A 13125-nucleotide genomic window follows, 5' to 3' on the forward strand; every position below is an offset into this window, starting at 1 on the left:
CACACATGCCAGGCAAGTGCTACTGCTGAGAATCAGCCCCAGCCCTCTCTTATACTTCTTAAGGGAGAAGACAGCTTTGAGCAATGGCCAAAAACTTCAGAAATTTTTTAACATCTCTAGTTCAGATAAGCTCAGCACTACTCAGCTAAGATCACAGGAAGCTCCCACTCCTGCCATTTCTTGGGGGTGGGTGAGGAGTCCTAAGATGGGCAAGGGATTGAAAAACACAGACCCAAATAACATGAGATAATTTCTAAACATTTTTATTTTAAATCTCTTTTCTCCCCTCCCCAAAAAGACATGGGTCGGTACAGCAATCATAAAAAGGAGATACAAACACAAGAGTCAAATGTCTCCCGCACTGACACTTACAAAAAACTGGGAATTGTACATGGGATTTCCAAACAGGACCTGCAGCAGCTACTAATGTCCCTTTACAAGAGTCAAACATGCCTATTAATACAGTATATACAGACACCTCATTCTGGAACTAATCTACAGGGACTTCCCAACACCCACCCCCTCTATCCCCAGAAAAATACCAAAACACACCCAAAGTGCATTTGTTTTGTTTATATCAAAACAGCTTTCCCTCTCCCCATCCCACCCTCAAACCCTCCCACCCAATTTAAGATTGGCCTGCAAGTCTATTTTAACCATTTAGTCATTTTTTATATTTATGAAAATAAATTATACAGCAACTATTTTAATAAATTAAGCACAAAAAGGGAGAGAAAAGGAGGAAAACCAAATGGGAAGACAAAAGCCAGGCCACACTTTGGCTTGGAGGAGGGCAGGGGTGGCTTAAGAGGACAGAGTGGTTGCAGGGGTGTCTGGTGAAAAATTGGCAACCACAAGAGCCCAGAATGACACCCCTCTTGAGTTTCTTAAAAACAACCAAAAAGTATAGCAGTGGTTGTGCCATGGGCAGCACCAATTTGGGGCACCCCAACGACCGGCCTACCCAGAGCGGTGCCTTGGTCCTCCCTCAACAGAGCACCAGGGATGGAGTCATCAGACCAGCCTGCCCGCTCCACCTGAACTGGTTAGGGAGCTGAGGACGCAGCTCTGAGCGCAGCTGTGTGTGCAGCACACGATCACCCTGGGTTCTGACGAGGAGTGTCCCGTTTTCCTCACACACTATCTCCAGGAGCAACTTCAATCGCAGTCCAGCTGCAACCAGACATTCATGTCTTCCCATCATGGCTGGCTGCCTTTTGCCTGCCCCTTGATGCTCCTTGATGTTCTGGAGGAGGGGGTAGGAGAGGGGAAGGGAGCAGTTCCAGGTACCCTCTAAAACCCTCTGAAGATGAAATGGGAGTGAAGGCATGTCACACACTTAGCATGCAGGACTGGCTTCCCGGGAGGTAGATGAGAGTGGGAAGGGGGAAGGTACAAAAAGGACAGAAAAGGAGACAGGAAGAAATTAGGTGACACCTATCAGGAAGGCCAATCAATGAAAAGGACAAAGATGATATGAAATTTGCATGTGAATAAAGGTCCTTCTCTGACAGATTAGAGAATCAATATATTAAATGCGACTTATTCCTGTTTCTTAACCGCAGTACCCGAGTCCCCAGTGCCTGTCTCTGTAGTTCAACCCCATCTCACTACCCCCAAGACTTTGTTCTTCATTTGCTCAAGCCCTCCTGTCATTTTGGGCTGAGCATGAAGCCTCCAGTGCCAAAACAGAATATGTCACAGGGACGTGCAGACTTGACCTTTGAGGTCCAATAATCCTAAAGCTATCATAGTGGGGCAATTTTTTCTTTTTTTTTTTTTCTTTTTTAATAAAAAAGGTTTTACTCCCCAGGAGCAAATAAATCATTTTGAACTACTGATAAACACTGCTGCAGTGAAAAGAAAGATGGCTACATGTATGCAATAGCACAATTCAGTGTAAGAACAGCTGTGTTGACGATTAGAGATAAAAACTACTTATCCACCCCCCACCAACCCAAACCAAGAGGATTCCCATAGGGAAAATGTCTAATTCAAAAGCTCCTCCCCTATGCACAGGGGGCATGTCATTCTCTTAGAAGTGGAAAACAAATCCCAGCCTCCTCCAGTGGATATGCTTGCAACACCCGGACTGGTGACAAGACTTGGGCAAATGAAGACACACACTCACACTCAAACAGACTTGTAGACTTCCCTCTAAGAGCCACAGAGCTACATCTTGGAGCCTGGTTCTCTAAATTCCAGGCTCAAAAGCTAAGGAAGAGGAAACAGGGAAGGGAAAGATCTCACCTTGGGGGTTTGAAAGCTCCTCCTATCCACATTTCCTGCTGAGTTAGGGTGCTTAATAGGCTATACTCTGCTGGGGGCTCAGGGATGAGGGCTGAAAAGGCTGGCTCACCAGGGCACTTCCAGCTTTCCAGTTTCTTATACCTGGATCTGGGTACTCTGACCACTCCTGACCCCCCCAATCCTCCTGGGGTATACACTGGAGGAGTGTGTGCAGCTATCTCCACGTCACTCCCAAACTCAATAAGAGCCTTACACAATCAGCCCAAGTGAAAATTAGGAAAGGCGGCAGGAGGAGGAACCTCAGAGGCAATTCCCTGCCAAATCTCTCTCCTCAGGGACTGGCATAAACATACACGGCTCCCACTGCAGGATGCTACATTCTCTTCATCTTCACAGGTGGGGCACCAGGCCAAGGCTATTGTCAATGGTCCTAAGCTCCTTAAGGGCCAGTGACAGGCATTTATCTAGCCCCCCACACTAAAGTGCCACCCTCCTACTCCTGTGCTCTCAACATAGCACACGTATTTCAAGTAATGGCAGGTTGTAGCAGTAGTTGTCACTAGCTCACATTGGCTCACACCTGTCCTGAGGAAGATTACAGCAGATCAGTCATAAATAGGTGAAAGTCACACAAGCAGGGCCTGAGGATACTAACATCAAACAACTTAGAAATCAACAGTGGGTCCCTAGAGAAGAGAGCCTTTCCCAGTTTGTGACTTTAATTTGTAACAACCAGAAAGGAATGAGTTCCTTCTTTTCAGTGCATTTCAATTAGTAGTGCACAGCACTGGCAAAGAGTGAAGGCCAAGTACTGGCCACTAGCCCTGCTCCTGCTCCCTCTGCTCTGCTGACTCTTTAGCCAGCATGCACTTGTCACTGCCCCAGATGCCACCCTCATTCCTTGCCTAACTTGCTCTACACAAGGTCACCCTTACAGCTGTCAAATACCCATGCATGGTGGAGACTCTTGTGCAGTTTTGTTTTGCAGCCCAATCTATTGAAGAAGGATCAGTCTATAGTCTGAGAGTGCCTAAGCACAGATGGACCATGGACAGAGTTCAATACTTTTCCAAGGAGGACAGAGAAGGTGGGTGGTGAGGTGAGGCCATTCATAGCTGGTTTGATTTTTTACCTGAGTGTATGAATTATCCAGTGGAAACCCCAGCACCATAGTGGGTATAGGGGCTCTGCTTCCCTCACAGGGCCTGAGCTGACAAGAATAGTGAGGTCCTGGGCAATGTACAGGCACCCTGCCAACTTTTGGCTTTGACTTCTAACCTCATCATTATAATCTCTCAGTTTCCAGACCTATCTGAAGATTATGAAGTTTCAGTCCCGACCACTGCACTGAAATAGGGTTTTTTAATGTCGTTGCTCCGAGTAGGGCTACGCACTATTCAGTACACGCCACACAGACTGCTGTTTCCTTGCTTTTGTTCATGTGTTTCTTTTCTCATGGTACTGCCCCCGCCTACAACCCAAAGCCTCACTGCCACAGAGCTTTCCTAGACCATCTGGTCTCCCCCGAACTCACCCACTCTGCACGTGATGATTCTCTGCCACAATGAGTCGCTCTCCAGTTGCTTCATGTGTGGCAGTTACCTGAAAGCTCTCTTAGGTAAGGATCATGTCTTCTACCTCTTATGTTTTCCACAGTATCTAGCCCAGAGCCACATACACTCTAATTTTAAAAAAATTATTAATAATAACGAGTGGCTAAAATGACAGAAAAACAATCCCAGGCAGTTGCATATTAGCCACTCAAAGAACATCAATGGATTCCAGACTTCAGGCTCTACAATGGAGTGACTGTTTTTATAAGATGGAGAGTGACTTTACCCTCCAGAGGCAAGACTCTGGAGGTTTAGTTGAACTCTGGGATCCCAATCTTATTTAGTTAGTAATACTTCCCTGGAGGCCAAAGAAAAAAGGTATACCACAGGACATATCAGAAATAGGAGAGGTTTGTGCTGCAAAGCTCACTTTTGGGCTCATTTCTTTATGGCCAGGTAATGATTCAAGTTTCCCCTATATTCAGCTACAAGAAGGAAGACTGGACATTCTATGCAGGGTATAAGGTCAAAGGCCAGTGCTTCCAAATGAGGCGGTCCTATAAATTACTAAGACACTGGAGTCTCATCCCAAACTATCAGCAGACCACAAACCTGACAATGTGATTTATCTTGTGAGCTGAAGCAGAAATAAGCACAGGGGACCCACATTTGGTGGAACACTTCCTGTAGAAGAGTAATAAGACCCAACAGCTCAACTATGCTATGACATCTCAATAGCAAACCTCTCCATAGAATAACTGGAGGAAAGCAAACTCACAATGTTTTATGATTTGACAATGATCAGGTGCAAAAAACTTAAAGACAACTGAAAAGTACTGAGTTTTTCTCCTTCCCCTTCCATATTCACCTAGAAAACAGGCAATTCTCAAATTAGCATCTGACAAGACTTCCCAAAGAATGGAGGGCAAAGGAAACTGACTCAGGAAATGTCTGGGTTGCTAGAATGAATGCAGGAAAATGAAGAAGCCCTTGCTACCTCCCGTCATAGAAGTGGCACGACAATGATAAACCTAAAAACACAAGATATGACGCTCTCTTCCCCTGAACTAAGAAAATCCCATTAAGGCTGGTACATTCAAGGTTTCTTCTAAGAAGAGCACAATAGCTTTGCTTCTCACCTTCCTCCACATTCCCTCTCACTCTCTGACAGACATATGGAGGTAATGCTGACTCCTAAATCGTAGATAGAGTTTTCCATGAAGAATCTGGAAGCATGCTCCATTAAACACGGAATGACTCCATGACTAGAGCTCTGAACTACTCAGGTGATGAGAAACACTATTTTCTTGACAGCTGGTGAAAGCAATAGGAATGATGTTCCCATGACTGGAGTGAAATGTACAATTACCTCAGAGGAAGGGACTAAGGAGGGTGAAGGGAGAACAGGGTTAACTTCAGGTCTTAGAGCTTAAGGAATTAAGTAAAACAAAATAAATATAGCTTCCAAGAGAGGTGATTCTGAAGTTAGGTTCCTAAACCCTAAAAAGGAAAGGATGTAGGGAGTCACTACTTCCTCTAGCAAAGGCCATTTGCCAGTTTTTATCCAACATTCTTTTCTTCCAGACTACCTGCCCTCCTTTCTCTCCTACTAAAGCTAACAATGAGAAGCAGATTCTCCTCCCTTCCAGCTTCTAATCCTGTTTGCACTTCTCTGGCTTCACCTCCATAATGCAAAGTCCATGGTGAAGACCCTAACTCTACCTTTGGCACCAACTGAATGTAAATGGTGCCTCCTTTCCTCCCTGCCCTTCTTTGGACCTGCTCACCCTTCACACCACTTCCAAAACCCAGCTGCCTTCAAGGTGAGTTTTCCATACTGAGAAATGCAAATATTGAAAACAAAACTTCTGAAAACAAACAGTGTTGAGACTTCTTCCAGTTTTTCAAAGAGCTCATCTAGTTCTGGGATACCATGGGTGGATATGAATGGTGGAGTCCTCAACTCAGACTCTGGTTGTGTGCTTCTTCCAAGCCCCAGGGGCTGCAGGAGAAACCATAGTCTTTGAACATAGAATCCCAAACCTTCCTATTCTTCTTTTCATGGTAGCTTCAATTGGTTCTTCAAACTGGAGCTTGGTAACCAAATGCCTAGGTGAAAAAAAAAAAAAAAAAAAAAAATATATATATATATATTAGACCAGTTCAACAGAGTAGAACCCAGATAGAACAAAAGACCTAGCTGCTAGAGGTGGAGAAGCATATCTCAAAAGGAGAGTAGTCACAGAGCTTGCCTATAGTCCTAACTGCTCAGGAGGCTGATATGGGAGACCAGTTGAACCCAGGAGTTCAAGACGAGCCTGGGCAACATAGCAAGACCCCGTCTCAAAAAAATAAAAAAACAGAAAAAGGAAAACGAAGCCTGGATAGCCAAATGCTTCCACACATATCTGGCTGAGAATGTGATAATGGTACTGTTAAAAGGATCTTAGAAGCCCATGACTTGATTGCCAAAATAGATGTTTTTTTTTTGATTGGGGACTGAACTCAGGGGTGCTCGACCACTGAGCCACATCCCCAGCCCTATTTTGTATTTTATTTAGAGACAGGGTCTCACTGAATTGCTTAGTGCCTTGCTGTTGCTGAGACTGGTTTTGAACTCATGATCCTCCTGCCTTCAAGGTGAGTTTTCCACACAGAGAAATGATAATCTCAGAATGATAATAATCCCAGAGGCTTGGGAGGCCTCTGGGATTATAGGCATGTGCCACTGTGCCCAGCTTTTTTTTTTTTAATTAGTATTTTTTTTAAATATTTATTTTTTGGTTAGACACAATACCTTTATTTGTTTATTTGGTTTTTTTTTATGTGGTGTTGAGGATCAAACCCAGGGTCTCGCGCATGCTAGGAGAGCACTCTACCGCTGAGCCACAACCCCAGCCCCAGCTTTTTTTTTTTTAAAACAGTGCTGGGGATCAAACTAAGAGCTTTGAGCATGCTGCTAGGAAAGTGCTCTACCACTAGGCTATATCCCCAGCCTACTAGGTTCTTTCTCTAGGTTAATTGTAGGCTTATTTGCTTTAGGTTAATCATATTTCTGGTCCTCTCAGTTACTTTCTGTAGGATGAATTCAGAGTCCTCCACTGCCATGAGGCCTTTCTCTGATTGAGCTCCTATTTATGTGGGTTCTTCCTAGGACATAACACTCACAGAATTGGTGCTTTTTGCTGAAGGGTTCTATTACCCTTCAGCAGAGCAGTCACAGAGGTGGACTCCCATGTTCTAAACTACCTTCCCACCCCATTCTCTTTTTTTTTTTTTTTAAAGAGAGAGGAAGGGGGGGGAGAGAGAGTTTTTATTTATTTATTTTAGTTTTTTTCGGCGGACACAACATCTCTTGTTTGCACGTGGTGCTGAGGATCGAACCCGGGCCGCACGCATGCCAGGCGAGCGTGCTACCGCTTGAGCCACATCCCCAGCCCCCCCACCCCATTCTTGACTGCAAAGCCACCACAAGGTTCTAGACATCAGAGCACTTGGATACATTTTAGGAGTTACTTCCAAAGCATACAGTCTGTATAATAGAAGATATGCATTATGGTTTGGATCTTTAATATCCCCCACAGGTCATGTGTTAAAAGCTTTGGTCACCAGCCTGTGGCACTATTTGAGGTGGGACCTAGAAGGAAATTAGGTCATTGGGGGGGTGGCTTTGAAAGGTATATTGGGACTCTAACCCCTTTCTCTTTTTGCTTCCCGCCACCATGAGGTAAGCAGCTTTGCTCTACCACGCATTCTCTCCATAGCTCCAAAAGCAACAGAGCCAACTAACTTTGAATGGAAACCTCTGAAATTACTTAAGTTGTTCATCTCAAATATGTTGTCAGAGTGACAGAAAGCTAACACAGTATGATAAAGGAATGTACACAGAATCCAGGATTCCTTAAAACTCTGCAGCCTCTCAGAGTCTCCATTTCTTGGTCTCTCTTAGTCATCCCTTCTCCCTATTAATCCCTGTTAGCCTGGCTCACATGCTTTCCCATAGCAGCGCAGGATCTGGGATTTCTGGAGCAAAGAGAAGACAAAGCTAGGCTGACCTCAGTCATGGCTAAAGAAAATCCATGGGGGACTGGGCATGTGGCTCAAGCGTTAGCGCGTTCGCCTGGCATGCGCGGGGCGCTGGGTTCGATCTTCAGCACCACATAAAAATAAAATAAAGATGTTATGTCCACCGAAAACTAAAAAATAAATATTAAAAATTCTCTCTCTCTCTCTCTCTTATCATGTGTTTGAGACCAAGCTTAGCAATTTAATGGGACCTTCAGCTCTGAGCAAAACCCTGTCTCAAAATAATGAGAATGTATGGGCTAGGGATGTGGCTCAAGCGGTAGAGCGCTCGCCTGGCATGCGTGTGGCCCGGGTTCGATCCTCAGCACCACATACAAACAAAGGTGTTGTGTCTGCCGAGAACTGAAAAATAAATATTAAAAAATTCTCTCTCTCCTCTCTCTCTTAAAAAAAAAAAATAATAATGAGAATGTAGCTCAGTGTAGTATGCCCCTGGGTTCAATTCCCAGTACCAACCAACCAACCAACCAAACAAACAAAAAGAAACAACACCCTACAGTAAGAGGAAAAACATTGTGAACTGGAAGAAGATAATAGAACGTGAACTCTTACTCTTAGCCAGCACCACCAGAATTAGCTCACTGCAAGTCTGTTCCCTACTTGCCTTAACTTTTTAGTGTAACTTAAAAGACAAATTAGAATTCACATGCACAAACCAATATTTCAAGACATTTCATGAGAAAATAAAAGAGTAGAGAACTCAGTGTAGCAATGATAGAATAGCCTCTTAGAAAAATGAATTCCTCAGTTAATTCATTTAATTTATTCTCTTCAGCAATTTACTTTGCAGTGGCCCAAAGAGGACTTCAAATAGAAGGGCAGGATGTTTTTCCTCATTCCCATATCACACCGTGAGACTAGGTGGAGTTCTCGCTGAAGTGTGTGCCCATTACAATGAAAGGCATGTTTATATTCCCTTTGATGAAGTTTTCTTCCCCTTTGTTTTCCTGCTTCGTTTCCTACCTTGTATTGTTTGTAAGGAGATAGGCAAGACAAGTATGAGAGAAGGCTGCATTTAGCTACAACGGTGTGTCCTCCTCACTTATATTCTGTAATTAGCTGGCATGTTGCTTGGCAAATATTCTTTAAGCCTTTCATGTTTGTCTGCATTTCTCCCAAATGGAGCATGTGCCCCCTTGGGGAGGTCATCTATCAGATTTGGTAATACTATGGGCAGATGCCTAGATCAGGGGTATCACATGGGGAACTGCCAGAGAGGGGCAAGTATAAGGTTCAACGCATGGTAACTGCCCAAGGCTGAACATTAACACAGAGAGGTCCTACCCTTGGTGGTGACCAGCAGGGGGCCCCTCGCTACGTGGAGGGTTCCATGTCTTGCTTCTGTTTGGAAATGAGCTGCGCTTCCTTTAGAGACAAGTATACCTCTTCCTGAGGATCATAGTAGTAGAACTTTCGAATATAAGAGATCAGAGGTCTGTCAAAAAAAAAAAACAAGAAGGACACATATAGTGTTAATTGTACATAATGTTCTTATGAATGCTAGGCAAGCACTCTTCTACCTCTGAGCCAGCCCTGACTCCCTTACTCTTACCATTCCCACTGTACTCTTCAAAGAGCCTGCAGAGGGCCTTTTGGCCACAGTATAATAATTCTAGAATTAGGTGTTAAAATACTGCAAAGGTGAAAGGATATGCCTATAAATATTTTATGCCAATGTCTGCCTGTGTAAGCAGCCTGCAGGTATGACTGACATTTGTAATTTACCCCCCACCCCTTCCTGCCCCAATCCTATGTCCCCATTGTACTTAGGCAGTGGGAGATCCGGGATATGATCTATCCGAACGAGTTGTCGGATCCGGAATCTGCAAAGGTGCTGGAGGGATTTGACATTGCTGAATCGGGACACTGGATAGAGCAGCTGGACTGGAGTTGGTGGCAATCCTTCAGGAATGAAAACAAAAGGAAATATTCAGAGGGAACAATGCAGCTGACAACAATTTCCTCATGAAAAGAATCCAGGGAAGGGAAATGGTGCTTCTTTATAGTTCATATATGTATTGTGCAAAAGTAGTTCAGTTACAAAAGGACCATGGATTTTCATTTGCAGAAGCAGCACTCCCATATTTCACATTGAAAGGGATTTATTCTCCCTCCTGAAGGTCTCCCCAGTATCATTCCCCACCCCCCAATACTGGAAATTGAACCTAGGGGCACTGTACCCTGAGCTACATCCCTAGCCTATTCTATTTTTTGAGACATGGTCTTGCTAAGTTGCCCAAGATGGCCTAGAACTTGCCATCCTCCTGCCTTAGCTTCCCAAATCTCTAGGATTACAAACATGCACTACTGTGCCCAGCTTCCCCAACATAACAGTTGAGTGCCTTGCTCCACAGAATAGTCCAGTGAATAATGTCAAGCTAGAGACTTTGCCTAGGGCCTAGTGCCAATCTCAGGCCTAATGATCTCAGTGAATGGCAAGGAACAAAATCCTCCCCACTGGGAACTGGAGATACTTATTCAGCATTATCTAGCAGTACCCTGGTGAGAACTTAGACTGTTCCGAAGTGCTATGGTTTGGATATGGTTTGTTACACACCAAAGGGTCATGTGTCAGAAGCTTGGACCCTCTGTGGCAATGACAGGTAGAGTGGTAGAATCTTTAAAAGAAGGGGCCCAGTAGAAAATGATTACATCATGGGGCTCCACTCTTAGAAGGAATTGGTCTCCCAGGAGTGGGTCAGGTTTTTAGGGAATGATTATTTCCTTTAAGAACAGGCATCTTGCCGGGCATGGTAATGCATGCTTGTAATCCCAGAAGCTTGGGAGGTTGAGGCAAGAGGATTGTAAGTTCCAAGTCAGCCTCAGCAATTTAGCGAGGCCCTTACTAAGGAGATCCTGTTTCAAAGTTAAAAATGGAAAAAAGGGGCTGGGGATGTGGCTCAAGCGGTAGCGCGCTTGCCTGGCATGTGTGCGGCCTGGGTTCGATCCTCAGCACCACACACCAACAAAGATGTTGTGTCCACCGAGAACTAAAAAATAAATATTAAAAAAAAATTTCTCTCTCTCTCTCTCCTCTCTCACTCTCTCTTTAAAAAAAAAAAATGGAAAAAAGGTGGGGTGCTGGGGATGTGGCTCAGTGGTTAAGCACCTCTGGGTTCAATCACTGATACAAAACAAAACAAAAACAAAAAAAACAGCACCTCCCCTGAACCCCTCTTCTGCACTCACTCCTGCCACTATCATGGCATCTGTTACTACAATGCCATCTACCATGAGGCTTTCACCAGAGCCAAAAAGATGCATACCATAATCTTAAAACAATGAGCTAAATAAACTTTTATTTATGAAAACACAGACTCAGGTATTTTGTTACAGCCACAGAAAATAGACTAAGACAAGAGAGGTCCCCACTTAATTCCTGCTGGTAGTGGAGAGACTGATAAGTAGAAAGCAACAACTGGGATTAAATATCACAGGCCTATTACTTCAGCCATTTACTTCATGACAGGACAATCAATTTTAGCCAACTTTAATTCCCCACCATCACTCCCCTTTCTGCTTCTAAAGAGTTAACAGAAAGAGGAAAAAAGGAGGAAGATGTTTTTAAAAGAACAGCAACAGGCTGGAGACATAGCTCGGTTGGTAGAGTGCTTGCCTAAGTTCAATCCCCAGCACCACAAAAAAAAAAAAAAAAAGAGAGAGCTCGGTTGGTAGAGTGCTTGCCTAAGTTCAATCCCCAGCACCACAAAAAAAAAAAAAAAAAGAGAGAGAGAACAACAACTCCTGTAGTATGGGAAAGTTGAAATTAGTGCTACTTAGTGCAAAAGCACTGGGTGACCAACACCAGCCAGGCCCAATGGGAGCACCACACCCTAAGCTAGCAGCAGGCACTATGTTGGGGAATCTCAGCCTTCAGTGGGTTATACCACATAACAGACACCTCTACCCAGAATGGCGGAGACACTGAAACAGGTTCAAAGGAACTAAGAATATCTTGGTTTCAATAAACAAAGGGACCATACTAGATAAACAAGCAAACTATTGTGAGAAAGAATCAGAAATGAAAAACATTTTCTCAGTCATTGTTATATCAAAAGAAATTCCGTGGACATAACTGTTTGGAAAAGAAAATATCCACTACTATTGGGGCTTAGTTTCATACCATTTATATATTTTATTTAAAGGCATGAGAAGAAGAAAGGCTCACGACTGTCTCCCAAAAGCCTTTCTATGGTTGCTGACAACTGACATTTTCAATAAACAAAACCAACCATACTATACTATTACTAAGCAAGTAGACTTACCTTTAAAAACATTTAACTCAAAACTATACTTAAAAGCTAGGAGTGAGGCATATGCTTATAATCCTAGAGACTCAGGAGGCTGAGGCAGGAGGATTATGAATTCCAGGCCAGCCTCAGCAACTTAGCAAGATCCTTTATTTTTTATTTCAAAAATAAAAAGGACTGGGATGTAGCTGTGGTAGAGCACCACTGAGTTTAATCCCTAGTACTGAAAAAAAGAAACCAAATCTATACTTAAGAGACAGAGTTGGGCGTAGTGGAGCACACCTGTAATCCCAATGGCTCAGGAGGCTGAGACAGGAGGATCACGAGTTCAAAGCCAGCCTCAGCAATGGTGAGGCACTAAGCAACACATTGAGACCCTGTCTAAATAAAATACAAAACAGGGCTGGGGATGTGGCTCAGTGGTCAAGTGCCTCCAAGTTCAATCCATTCTACCTATGAAGAAACTGAGGCTCACTGAGCTTAGAGATCTTGCTCATGGTACAGAACCAATAAAAATGGCCTGCCTTGAACACCTGTTCTATCTAAGGAAGAGTTGGCGGTGGTTCTGCCACAGCCCAGGGAACCTCTTGAAGGGGTTCTCCAGGACTGTCCTTAGAGAGCCTGCCCCTCTGACAGGTAGTCCAGGACAATTATAGCACTGTTTCATGAATGTTCTAGTCTCTTCCCGATCACTCTCACGCTTTACAACTTATTTTGAAACACTTCAGCCCTTCCATCCTGATGTGGTTGGTCCTTTCCATTAAAAGAAAAAATGAATAAAAAAAAAAAAGAATGAATAAGGTAGCATATGCCTATAAATCCCAGCAATCTGGGAGGCTAAGGTAGGAGGATCATAAGTTCTGACTGAGTAATTAAGCAAGCCCTAAGCAGCTTACTGGGACGCTGTTTCAAAATAAAAATAAATAAATAAATAGGGCTGGAAATGTAGCTCAGTGGTAAAGCACCCAATCCCTAGTACTCCTTCC

The 13125-nt window shown here is 43.8% G+C and overlaps 1 protein-coding gene across 3 annotated transcripts in view; it reads right to left on the reverse strand.

The window, feature by feature from the left end:
- Positions 1 to 247: 247 nt before the first annotated feature.
- Socs7 (suppressor of cytokine signaling 7) overlaps positions 248 to 13125 on the reverse strand; it is a 48602-nt gene continuing 35724 nt past the window's right edge. For all 3 annotated transcript variants that reach the window (XM_078042135.1, XM_013357107.3, XM_005321749.4), the window contains 3 exons: positions 9656 to 9791; positions 9174 to 9324; positions 248 to 5912 (listed from right to left, as the gene is read on the reverse strand). In XM_078042135.1, the coding sequence (XP_077898261.1) occupies positions 9204 to 9324; positions 9656 to 9791 (257 nt within the window). In that variant the 3' untranslated portion in view covers positions 248 to 5912; positions 9174 to 9203. The remainder of the gene's footprint in view (positions 5913 to 9173; positions 9325 to 9655; positions 9792 to 13125) is intronic.

Source organism: Ictidomys tridecemlineatus, chromosome 3 (assembly GCF_052094955.1).
Source record: "Ictidomys tridecemlineatus isolate mIctTri1 chromosome 3, mIctTri1.hap1, whole genome shotgun sequence".
NCBI classification, from domain to species: Eukaryota; Metazoa; Chordata; class Mammalia; order Rodentia; family Sciuridae; genus Ictidomys; species Ictidomys tridecemlineatus.